General features: G+C 37.6%; 1 protein-coding gene across 1 annotated transcript in view; it reads left to right on the top strand.

The window, feature by feature from the left end:
• The first annotated feature begins 4,418 nt into the window (after nt 1–4,418).
• Nucleotides 4,419–13,615, top strand: part of LOC115075652 (vomeronasal type-2 receptor 26-like) — a 40,255-nt gene continuing 31,058 nt past the window's right edge. Inside the window, exons 1-2 of the mRNA XM_029576226.1 lie at nt 4,419–4,471; nt 4,777–5,068. Of these exons, the coding sequence (XP_029432086.1) occupies nt 4,419–4,471; nt 4,777–5,068 (345 nt within the window). The remainder of the gene's footprint in view (nt 4,472–4,776; nt 5,069–13,615) is intronic.

Genomic DNA, 13,615 nt, shown 5'->3' with positions numbered 1-13,615 from the left:
TTTCCACTATTTTTCCTGGCACTGAAGTCAGGCTAACCGGTCGGTAGTTTCCTGGATCGCCCCTGGAGCCCTTTTTAAATATTGGGGTTACATTAGCTATCCTCCAGTCTTCAGGTACAATGGATGATTTTAATGATAGGTTACAAATTTTTACTAATAGGTCTGAAATTTCATTTTTTAGTTCCTTCAGAACTCTGGGGTGTATACCATCCGGTCCAGGTGATTTACTACTCTTCAGTTTGTCAATCAGGCCTACCACATCTTCTAGGTTCACCGTGATTTGATTCAGTCCATCTGAATCATTGCCCATGAAAACCTTCTCCAGTACGGGTACCTCCCCAACATCCTCTTCAGTAAACACCGAAGCAAAGAAATCATTTAATCTTTCCGCGATGGCCTTATCTTCTCTAAGTGCCCCTTTAAACCCCTCGATCATCTAACGGTCCAACTGACTCCCTCACAGGCTTTCTGCTTTGGATATATTTTAAAAAGTTTTTACTGTGAGTTTTTGCCTCTACGGCCAACTTCTTTTCAAATTCTCTCTTAGCCTGTCTTATCAATGTCTTACATTTAACTTGCCAACGTTTATGTATTATCCTATTTTCTTCTGTTGGATCCTTCTTCCAATTTTTGAATTAAGATCTTTTGGCTAAAATAGTTTTTCACCTCCCCTTTTAACCATGCCTGTAATCGTTTTGTCTTCTTTCTACCTTTCTTAATGTGTGGAATACATCTGGACTGTGCTTCTAGAATGGTATTTTTTAACAATGACCATGCCTCTTGCACATTTTTTACTTTTGTAGCTGCTCCTTTCAGTTTTTTTCTAACAATTTTTCTCATTTTATCAAATTTTCCCTTTTGAAAGTTTAGCACGAGAGCCGTGGATTTACATACTGTTCCTCTTCCAGTCATTAATTCAAATTTGACCATATTATGATCACTATTGCCAAGCGACCCCACCACCGTTACCTCGCTCACCAAGTCCTGTGCTCCACTGAGAATTAGATCTAAAATTGCTCCCTCTCTCGTCGGTTCCTGAACCAATTGCTCCATAAAGCTATCATTTATTCCATCCAGGAACGTTATCTCTCTAGCGTGTCCCGATGATACATTTACCCAGTCAATATTGGGGTAATTGAAGTCTCCCATTATTACTGCACTACCAATTTGGTTAGCTTCCCTAATTTCTCTTAGCATTTCACTGTCCGTCTAACCATCTTGACCAGGTGGACGGTAGTATACGCCTATCACTATAGTCTTCCCCGACACACAAGGGATTTCTACTCATAAAGATTCGATTGTGCATTTAGTCTCATGCAGGATGTTTATCCTGTTGGCTCTATGCCATTCCAGACATAAAGCACCACACCGCCTCCCGGGTGCTCCTCTCTGTCATTGCGATATAATTTGTACCCAAGAGAGATGAAAGCCTTCCCTGTTGAGCACCAAAAAAAAAGTTAATCCTTCTATTTATTTCTAAAATGAAAGGAGAAAATACAGGATCTGAGCGCTTCCTCCCATACATCCCAGAGGACAAGTCAGGTTGTGATTTCCATCTGACCCCGTAATTATAAGTCACACACCTACTCATCATTTAATGAGAGAAGAAAGTCACCTGCGTACCTCCTTGTGTTTATTGCACCTGTAGAATTACAGGGGTCAGTGAAAAATAATCTCTAAGCAGAGAATATATAAACCCTTTGGCTCTGTAGACAGCCCTGGCAAGCTTTTTCATGGCCTCTCTTTGCCAGATATATGAGCTTCATTTTCCTATTTCCTTGGTTTTTCCTCTCTAAATCTTAATCTGAGAATTTGAATGTTCTCTGTTTATTTCCTGTTCTCTTCTCTCTAGTTTTCACTTTATATATTTGAACTTTCTCTGATTACTTTCTAAGTCTCTTCTCTTTACACCTCACACCATGTGTCTTTGATTTCTCTCTCTCTAAGTTCCATATTGCTTTATTTTTCCACTCTTTGTCCTTCCCATGCAGTAGTGATAAAACCAGAGGCTTTGTAAAGAGGGCGAGGATATGAGACGTTTCAGTTGGGTGACTCTTCTGCTGCTCGTTGTTCACATAGGCGAAACCACGGCCTCAGGCTGCAAGCTGGAGCTCCGAGAGATGACCCCAGTCTCCATGGATGGAGACTTTACCCTAGGGGTGATATCTACAAATCATGCTCGCTTGGCTTACCCCATCCTTGACTTTATAGAGACCCCTCGCCCTGCACGCTGTGAAAAGTAAGACTGACTTACTGGAGGAACCATATTCTTAGCTTGATTGTCAGTCAGGTTAGAGACTTACAGTATGTATGGGGAAAATTCTCAAACTATCCACATTGGGACAAAGTCCATGGGTGTTTTTGCTGCTAGCTTTGCTCCAAGTGTCAAAGAGGAAGTATGGATCTTTGCACCTCTGTTTTGTACACTTGTGAAATTAAAGTGTAATGCGTATTATTGAAAATGAAATTGGCACATGTTATTTTCCTCCCCACACCTAAACATGCCCCTGCAATTGCCCTCTCTAAAAGTGGATAAAAGGACACATGATGTAGAACAAACAGTTCTTTTAAGTTTAAGTTTAATAGCTTTTATAGACCATCGTAAAGTGTTTGACCATCACCATTTAACTGCATTGAGTTACTTACTTTAGGGATGTGATTCATTAGGAATAATTAAAGGCAATTTTTGGTTCATTTTGTTCATAGAAAAAAAAATGTGTGGTGCCTCTGAAGATATGTTTCATTGGTGGACCCCTTTCAAGCCTATGGGGAAGGAAAACTGCGCTTATTTCATTGCAAGGCGAGTCAGATAGATAATAGCTTGGGTGGGAAAAGGAGGACGTTTAATCAAGGTTAAGCATTGTCAATCCCAGTTGAGAGCTACACGGATTGGGAAAGACTTCTTCATTTAATTTTTTACCTACAACTGAAAGCAACTTTGAGTTGGTCAGCATTTGAAAGCATTTATCTCTTGGATTTCAGAGAAAGATTGAGATTGTGAAGCTCTAACTCAGAGTAAAAAAAATTACGTGTAAACAAGAATTGTCACTGTGTAAGAGGAGATCCTGCAATTTAATCTACTTGCTGGGGTAGATAAAAGAGCAGCTAGTTGAAAGTATGAGAGATACTCTTGTTCTCCCTCCCCCCCAACTCCCCCCAGTATGCTAAGCAATTCACAGTCAAGGCCCTGTAATCACCAAAGATTCGATTGAGGCCTGAGCTCCTGCTAGAAGCCTTGCTGAGAGAATCTAGTGAACCTGCGGGTTTCCACCACTGAGGCTCTCCTGAGCATCACTAGAGCCTGTGCTTTTTCGATCGCAGGCCCAACCTACTGGAAAATGCCTCTGGAAGAGCTGCAGTTACAGAAAGACGATTTATTCTGCTTTCTTCTTTAGCTATGCTTTTGGGACCTTTAAAAAGGACATTTCTGATGCTGCGTTTAGAGGTTTAGTGATCGTCAACATGTAATATTGTTGACCTCGTTCTTGTTTTTTGAGCCATGGGTTATTTAATAGGGTGATAAATGTGTGACGGTGTTTGTTAATTTATTTTGGATGAAGATATGTACCCAGCAGCAAGCAAGAAATTTAGACTCGAGGGTTTTAAAACAAACAGACAATAAATAAACAATCAAATGTGGTATTTTGGCTCCCCCTCCCCCACCAAAAAAAATTAAAAATCCTTCTCCTTCCATCCTGTCTCTCTCCTGTTTCAGCGCCTTGCTTTGTGGTCTGCCACTGGGACTCTCCCAGCCTGCCTGCCCGCCCCTCTCACAGTGCCTCGGGGAACTCTGACCACAGTGCCTGCGTTTTCATGCCTCTGTCCCGGCTGCTTGGCCTCCGTCTCAGTTGCGGGGACATTTAATACCACTCTTGTCGATGCCCTTTGATCCTTGATGGGTACTTTGGAGTTTGATGTCACCTTTCTTCCTGCTATTACATACACTCTCTGCCTTAGGATATCGAAGCCATTCTGATTATTGCCTCACTCTATGCTTTGGCGTAGATTATTGCCTCACTCTATGCTTTGTGCTTAATGCCTTGCCCCACACTCTCTATCTTTGGGTGTTGATGCCCCCGTGCTTCTTTGGAGGTGTAACGCCAGTTTCCCAGGTTCTCTGTCTCTCTTTTCATGCCTTGAGGCGTTTGCTCTTCAGTCCCACTGCTTTGGCTCTCATGCAATGGCTTGGATGTCGGGACTGGTTCTACCTAACACGGGCATGGCAAAGTTCATCCCTGTCTTGTCTGAGTTATGGGCATAAACCAAGAAGTATTTGGCCATTCTTTACCACAGCATGATAGAGGCCATGATGGCCTTCTACTCTTCTACAATCAAATTGAAAGGCTTTGCTATGAAACGCTAGCCTTTCCTGCTCTCCTACGCCATGGTCAAGGATAAATAATTGCTTTTATCAGGCCATGGCGGGTGACTCTCCACCACAAGCTGATGGAGGTGGACTTCATTTAATCAGGTAACAGAGAGATGAAGGACTAGTACAATTTCAATTTATTCTGCACCTCCAGGGATATGTCCGATGTGGATTAAATTAAAACACACCCCTTTTAAAATTCCCCAATTTATGCAGTAGAAGTAGCATTTGTGTGCACAAGCGTGTGTGTGTTATAAAACGATCACATTCCTGGATGCGGGCCGATATATGCAGGCAAATGTTGGAAAGTTACCATCCCTATGTTTATCAGAAGGACACAGGATTTTGTTGACTCAACATTTCCCTATGCTGAAACATGATGATGGAAGTCTGATTTCCTTCTAAAGTTTTCAGGTGCGGTATTACCGTGACACATTGGCCATCCTGTTTGCTATAGAAGAAATTAACCAGAACCAGTATCTGCTGCTGAACCACACTCTGGGTTACCAGATCCTGGACTCTTGTCTTTCAGAGGTATTGGCACTCCAGGGCAGTCTGCAGCTGCTGTCTGGGGGACAAGCAACGCTCCCGAATTATAGGTGCGAGGCACAACTTAATCTGGCAGGAATTCTTGGGGAGCGCAGCTCTTCAATGACTGAGGTCATGGCCAGGATAACAGGGGTTTACAGGATCCCCCAGGTAAGATATTCTTCTCTTGCTCTCTCTGTCAGTGACTCGGTACTGTCTGACTGCATTTTATCCACACCATCCTAGTTTTTCCTTCATTGCATCCATGGACTTCCATCTTTTCTTAGGGAATCAGGAAGTTCTTAGATGCAATGAAGCAAATCCCAAGATAAGACTCAGTTTCTCCAGATGAAATGGGAACCCTTAAGGCATCGTCGGCTCAGTGTGTTGCGGCAGTCAAGAAAGCAAACAGAATGTTGGGAATTATTAGAAAGGGAATGATGAATAAAACGGAAAATGTCATAATGCCTCTGTATCCGCTCCATGGTGAGACTGCACCTTGAATACTGTGAGGAGAACAAAAACACAATAGATGCCTCAGTCTTATTTCAGTATTTATTAGAACAGAGATGTGCTCAATAATTGCCCGACTCAGGCCGAGTTTCGCAGCTCGTTGGCCGCTGCCTCAGGGGCTACAATCAAACCAAACAAGAATAATATTGAAATCACATCAAAAATCAAGTAAAACCAACAATAAATAAATATCATCATTAAGATCTTATAAATATTAAAAAGGTTTTTTCTAAAATTAATCAAAAAATCCTTTTAAACAATAATTAAGATCTCAGATATCAATTTTTTTTTATAATTTATAAAATATGACGACAACACAATTTAAAACTACATTGTTAAAATACAATATTTACCTTGAACACTTCTAATTCTAGGTGGAACTTCACACAATAAGTTTCATCAGACGTACAGCAATTGTATGATCAACTAAAAAATGAGTATTTGTAATGCAAAACATTAAAACACATTTAATGATTCATAATGTACATGTGGTGTATGGATTCTAAAAATCAAAAAACTTTAAAACAATAAACAAAATATCAAAAGAGATGTATTTATCCATTGAAATATATTTTGGCAGCATCACTGTAGGATATTAATTAGATCTTTTTTAATTAATAACTCATGGTAAATATTACTGTTAACTCATAATCAATTTTATGTATGAATATATCAATCATATAGGCAGCGATAGATATGTTAACTAAAAATCAATATATCTTGATAATGTATGATTAAAGTGCAGTTGGTTTATTCGTAACATGCATAATTGTATCAGGCTTAGTGCAAGGAAAATGTGGAGTGACAGGCAAACTAAACCAGCCACGCTTGAACGTAACCATATTTCATTACAGATTGCAACGATCCAATCGGTTTTTTTGCTTGGTTAAACATAAATTCATTCAAAGATATCGTCACATACTACACTGAGATTAGGATCAAAACGCAATAAATCCACTGTTAAAGATCAGTACTGCTATTACTTATTCAAAACATACATCGTTATATCAAACTTAATGCAAAACATTGTCGGGTTGAAAGGCAAAAACTAGCCGCACTTAGACCTAACCATAATTTGTTACAGGTTACGAAGAATCAGGCGGTTTTTAAGTTAGGCTAAACATACATTGATTAAAGATATCGCTGTTTAAAACACTCGCCATATACTGCACTGAAAATGACAAACTGTGGGATCAGACCGCACTGAATGCACTGTTAAAAAATCAGTGGTGCTATTAGAAAATCAAATCTTTGAATACCTGCATGAAGGCTTACCAAATCAAAATAATGCTGTCTTAAAAATAGCGAATGAATCAAAAAATATAGCGAGTGAATCAAAAACATTTTTAAACACTTACTGTTTCGGGTGGTGTGCCGCAGTCAGTTTAACATTGAATCAGGATTCTGCGCGCTGAATCCACCATTTTAAATAGCGATTTTGGTGCCAAAAATCAGAAGAACGCTGTCAAGATATATCTATATTAAATCTAATTAAAAGATCAAAAATCTAAAGAAAAGCTAAATCTGCTTCTTAAAAACAACCAAATAAATACTGCTCCTTAAATAAAAACAAACAAAACCAAATTATTTGTGTTACTAGATGTGTCAATCATTAATCTGGGCGTGTCAAAGTCATGTCAAAATTATACAAAGGCAAATCAAAACATAAGAGCCAATGCCTAACACAAATATGTTAAAAGGCTATTCGATATATCATTCAAAGAATGGAACTGCTAATATTTAGAAATGGATTTGTAAAAACGGATTTTAAAAAATTATAAATAATTTATATTCACTTTCATATAATCATAAAAATTATAAAAATCATGAAAGTTTTCTTGAATTTTCTTGAATTAGTTTTCTTGAATTAGAAGTGTTCAAGCCCCTGAGGCAGCGGCCAACGAGCTGCGAAACTCGGCCTGAGTCGGGCAATTATTGAGCACATCTCTGTTCTAATAAATACTGAAATAAGACTGAGGCATCTATTGTGTTTTTGTTCTCCTGACGGCTATCATAGATCGCCTACCTCTTTGTTTTCTTGGACCATCCCTCTTGAGGGCCATGTCTTTTTCGCCTTGGAAAGATGTACTAAGTTTCACAGATGGCGAGTTGAATGAACTTCTGCCTTCAGAACCCTTCTTTAAACAAGATGAAGTGTTTGACGATTTCATTAAGAAATGGGAACAAACCATAAGTATCAGTAAAAGTATGATTAGAAGTTCTCTGCATGCATCCACGCTATTGGATTATTGTCGTTTTAAAAGAATTCCGAGAGGACTCCGGGTCAACAAAGCTCCAAGTATGTTTCGAGAAGATTCCACATTTATGAATTGCTGGGAAGCAATTCTCAATAAATGCTCCTTGGACTTAATGATTTTAATTATTAAGACTTCTAGACTTAGAGAAGAGAAATTAAAAAGTGAACTGGATGAGCATTTGGATTATTTAAAGAAACATGATTTATGTTTTGATATCATTCATAAAGATTATAAAAGCAATGTTGAAAGTTTTACCAAGTATTTAAAGGCAACAAAATTTGAGAAATTTAGACGTGACAAGGGTGATTATAGTAACAATCGTGTGTATTCTTGGCAATACACGAATAAGTCTAATTATCACAAACAGAAACATGATAATGCGAATAAAGTTGACAATAGGACGCACAATAATTATGATAGAAGTGAGAAAAGACAACAGAATAGTCCTAATCTTGACAGAAATGCCAAACGCATAAGGAGCAATAGTGATTCAAATATAGACCCTTCAGCTTCTCTTTTTGATAATAACAACAAAGAAGATTACCGCACCAGGGTACAAGAAATTGGAAAATTCTGGAGAAAAGATTCAGAAAAAGATTCTAATATAGATGAACCCCTAATTAGCAAGCCCTCCACTTCTTTTTTCAGGGGGAGGGGGGAGTGGAGAGGAAGAGGGAGAGGGAGAAGAGGCAGTTACAATCATCGATTCACAACTTATCAGGATCAGAGATATTAAATAGAAATAAAATCATAAATTTATCATCTAGAGAATTAGATGAGAATGAAGTCAATATACTTAATAAAGGTCTCTCATTCATTCCCACTCCTGCATATAATTCCTTTAGGACCAGAGTTGAACTTTACAAATTCATTCGCAAACTTAAGATAATAGACTTCTTTGAAAACAAGGAAGTAGTTAATAATGATGCATCAATTGTAAAAAAATCAAGTAATTGGATACCCCCAGGTGCAACGAATCCGATTATACAGACGTTCGAAACAATGGTCTTGCAAGAAATCAATAAGATTGAAACAACTGGAAATGATAAAAGGTATTTTAATATTACAAAAAAAGAAAGAGATGCTATGAACAATCTGAGAGCTGATAATTCAATTGTTATCAAATCAGCAGACAAAGGAGGTTCCGTAGTAATCCAAGATACAGTAGATTACATTAAGGAGGTAGAAAGGCAACTCTCTGATCAATCATTTTACTGCAAATTGGATAAGAATCCCACTGTCACCATTAAAGAAGAGAGAGATTCTCTATTGAAGATTGCAAATGAAAGGGGTTTTCTTACCAGCAAAGAATATGGTTTTCTTAAAGTAGATAATCCAATTTTACCAACTCTGTATATATTACCCAAAGTGCATAAATCATTAACAAATCCTCCAGGTAGACCCATAGTCTCAGCAATAGGATCACTCTTAGAACCTATCTCTTCGTTTCTAGATACTTTTTTGAAAACGCAAGTAATGGAGGCACCATCTTACATCCGTGATTCATCAGATTTCATTTTGACTTTACAAACCAGTAATATCTCAGATAATTTAAGTGAAAATATATTTTTAGTGACACTTGACATAGTCATTATACACTAATATACCTCAAGCTGCTGCAATAGAGATTATGGGCCTCATTTTCCAAGCACTTTACCGCGTGCGATAAAATCGCGTTAACAGCTGTTAACGCGATTTGCGAATGCAAATTAGTCATTTGGTATTCAGGGGGCGGAGCATATGTAAAGCGGGAACCTGTGTATCGTGTGCGGCGAAACAGCCGCAGTGTTAGCGCGGCTGCTATCGCGGCTAATAACTACAACTCCAACCTCGCGTTATGGACTGCGTTACAGGCCTGAAAAGGATTACTGCCATCCACGATAGTCCCAGACAGCCTGTTTCAGGCTCAGAGAGAGAGAGAGAGAGAGAGAGAGAGAGAGAGAGAGAGAGAGAGAGAGAGAGAGAGAGAGAGAGAGAGAGAGAGAGAGGAGAGAGAGAGAGAGAGAGAGAGAGAGAGAGAGAGAGACTTACTATAGTGCCTATGCCCTACATAGGTATTTTAACCCCTATAGGAGGGCCACCTACTAACTCGGGGTGGGGATTAGGTATGAGCGTCGGGGGTTGGGGGCCACTTTCGCATTCCACATGAGACCTACGGACTGAACAGTGGTCTCTAGTGCAGATTTGCTGGCCGTCGGAGTGAGGACGCTCACTCCAAGCGGAGATTTGGCCAACATTCTCTCCACCTAGCATGTTGTTGCCCAGGTAGAGTGTCCATCAAGCTAGGTAGAGAGAACGTTGCCCAAACCACTTCTTGGAGTGAGCGTCCTCACTCCGACAGCCAGCAAATCTGCACTAGAGACCACTGTTCTGTCCGTAGGTCTCATGTGGAATGCGAAAGTGGCCCCCAACCCCCGACGCTCATACCTAATCCCCACCCCGAGTTAGTAGGTGGCCCTCCTATAGGGGTTAAAATACCTATGTAGGGCATAGGCACTATAGTAAGTCTGTCTCTCTCTCTCTCTCTCTCTCTCTCTCTCTCTCTCTCTCTCTCTCTCTCTCTCAGCCTGAAACAGGCTGTCTGGGACTATCGTGCGGCGCTAATGTTTTGGCGAAAACATCGCCGCACACGATGTTTCCCCACTGCACGAAAGAAGCCTCATTTGCATTGGTAACGCCCCCCAATGCGATATTGGAAAATAAGGCCCTATGTTGGGTATTTTTCAAAAACGGACGACAAACAAATGATTCCCGAATGAGTTCTTGATTAGTTTAGCGACTATAGCCATTACAAAGAATTTTTTTAGTTTTAATGGTATTATTTATCAACAAATCAAAGGAGTGGCGATGGGGTCTAAAATGGCCCCATCGGTTGCGAATTTATATGTGGCACAATTCGAAAGAATCCATTTAACATCTCATGAATATAAAGAAAATATATTGCTCTGGAGAAGATTTATCGATGATGTTTTTCTGTTGTGGAATGGTGATCTAGAATCATTGAATAACTTTTACACTTGGTTGAATACATTGGACAGTAATTTAAAATTCACCATGAATTATGACAAATCCTCAATTCCTTTTTTGGACATTCAGGTCACTTTGTTTAATGGTAAATTTATTACTGACATATACAGAAAGCCCACGGACACGAACAAGTTATTACATTATACAAGCAGTCATAGTAGGTCCCTTCTTAGAAAACTTCCCTTTTCTCAGTTTTTAAGATTAAGACGACTCTGTACCACTGATGAACTTTATGAAGAGAGAGCAAAACAAATGAAACAAAGGTTCTTAGATAAAGGATACCCTCTGCAACATGTTCAGAATGGCCAAGATAAAGCTTTCAAACAAGATAGGTCTGATTTATTAAAGAAGAAAAACAAAAAGGAAAAACAAAAGAATTTTTTAACATGTCCAATAACTTTTAGTCATATGTCGCATAATATTACCTGTGTTCTTAGGAAACTTTGGCCCATAATACAAGTATTACCAGCTTTTAAAGATAAAAGACTGATGATAGCTAATAAAAAAGACAAAAATCTTAAGGATTTATTGGCCCCTTCAGCATTACCCATGAAGATCATTTCTGATCTGAGACCCCATGGCCATCGGCCCTGTGGGAGCTGCTCAGTCTGTAGGGTTAATATCAAGACAGATGTTTTGCACATTCCAGGGCGCAATAGAGAATTTAGACTTTATTCCTTCACTAATTGTAAAAGTAAAGGAGTAGTATATGCGGCTATATGCCCCTGTGGTAAATATTATATAGGTAAAACTATAAGGGAATTTAACAAGAGAATATTGGAACATAAAAGTAGCATCAAGAGAAGTATTATATCTAAACCTTTGGTCGATCATTCTCTTGAGTATAATCATAAATTTGAACAATACACTTTCTGTGTTATCAGACAACCAAAACTAAATTGGAGAGGTGGAAATTTAGACAGGTTATTATTACAAATTGAACAGAAATACATATATGAATTTAACACAATGACTCCAAATGGGCTGAATTTGGAGACTGATCTGTCAGTTTTTTTTATGATCTACATGTCTTTTATCATCTATTAATTTTTTCCTCCAGATTTGATTTAATTTTTATGATTATTTGTGATGTTTAATTTTTAATACATTTTTGAGTTGTTGTGTGCATGAGGTGGTTGTTATATCTTTTCCATAAACTTATTAAATTCAAGAAAACTTTCATGATTTTTATAATTTTTATGATTATATGGAAGTGAATATAAATTTATAATTTTTTAAAATCCGTTTTTACAAATCCATTTCTAAATATTAGCAGTTCCATTCTTTGAATGATATATCGAATAGCCTTTTAACATATTTGTGTTAGGCATTGGCTCTTATGTTTTGATTTGCCTTTGTATAATTTTGACATGACTGACACGCCCAGATTAATGATTGACACATCTAGTAACACAAAAAATTTGGTTTTGTTTGTTTTTATTTAAGGAGCAGTATTTATTTGGTTGTTTTTAAGAAGCAGATTTAGCTTTTCTTTAGATTTTTGATCTTTTAATTAGATTTAATATAGATATATCTTGACAGCGTTCTTCTGATTTTTGGCGCCAAAATCGCTATTTAAAATGGTGGATTCAGCGCGCAGAATCCTGATTCAATGTTAAACTGAGTGCGGCACACCACCCGAAACAGTAAGTGTTTAAAAATGTTTTTGATTCACTCGCTATATTTTTTGATTCATTCGCTATTTTTAAGACAGCATTATTTTGATTTGGTAAGCCTTCATGCAGGTATACAGAGATTTGATTTTCTAATAGCACCACTGATTTTTTAACAGTGCATTCAGTGCGGTCTGATCCCACCGTTTGTCATTTTCAGTGCAGTATATGGCGAGTGTTTTAAACAGCGATATCTTTAATCAATGTATGTTTAGCCTAACTTAAAAACCGCCTGATTCTTCGTAACCTGTAACAAATTATGGTTAGGTCTAAGTGCGGCTAGTTTTTGCCTTTCAACCCGACAATTTTTTGCATTAAGTTTGATATAACGATGTATGTTTTGAATAAGTAATAGCAGTACTGATTTTTAACAGTGGATTTATTGCGTTTTGATCCTAATCTCAGTGTAGTATGTGACGATATCTTTGAATGAATTTATGTTTAACCAAGCAAAAAAACCGATTGGATCGTTGCAATCTGTAATGAAATATGGTTACGTTCAAGTGTGGCTGGTTTAGTTTGCCTGTCACTCCACATTTTCCTTGCGCTAAGCCTGATACAATTATGCATGTTACGAATAAACCAACTGCACTTTAATCATACATTATCAAGATATATTGATTTTTAGTTAACATATCTATCGCTGCCTATATGATTGATATATTCATACATAAAAAAGATTATGAGTTAACAGTAATATTTACCATGAGTTATTAATTAAAAAAGATCTAATTAATATCCTACAGTGATGCTGTCAAAATATATTTCAATGGATAAATACATCTCTTGATATTTTGTTTATTGTTTTAAAGTTTTTTGATTTTTAGAATCCATACACCACATGTACATTATGAATCATTAAATGTGTTTTAATGTTTTGCATTACAAATACTCATTTTTTAGTTGATCATACAATTGCTGTACGTCTGATGAAACTTATTGTGTGAAGTTCCACCTAGAATTAGAAGTGTTCAAGGTAAATATTGTATTTTAACAATGTAGTTTTAAATTATGTGTTGTCGTCATATTTTATAAATTATAAAAAAAATTTTTGATATCTGAGATCTTAATTATTGTTAAAGGATTTTTTGATTAATTTTAGAAAAAACCTTTTTAATATTTATAAGATCTTAATGATGTTATTTATTTATTGTTGGTTTTACTTGATTTTTGATGTGATTTCAATATTATTCTTGTTTGGTTTGATTGTAGCCCCTGAGGCAGCGGCCAACGAGCTGCGAAACTCG

This window comes from Rhinatrema bivittatum, chromosome 14, assembly GCF_901001135.1.
Source record: "Rhinatrema bivittatum chromosome 14, aRhiBiv1.1, whole genome shotgun sequence".
Taxonomy (NCBI): Eukaryota; Metazoa; Chordata; class Amphibia; order Gymnophiona; family Rhinatrematidae; genus Rhinatrema; species Rhinatrema bivittatum.
The sequence above is the reverse complement of the archived record's forward strand: the minus strand, read 5'-3'. Positions and strand labels throughout refer to the sequence as shown.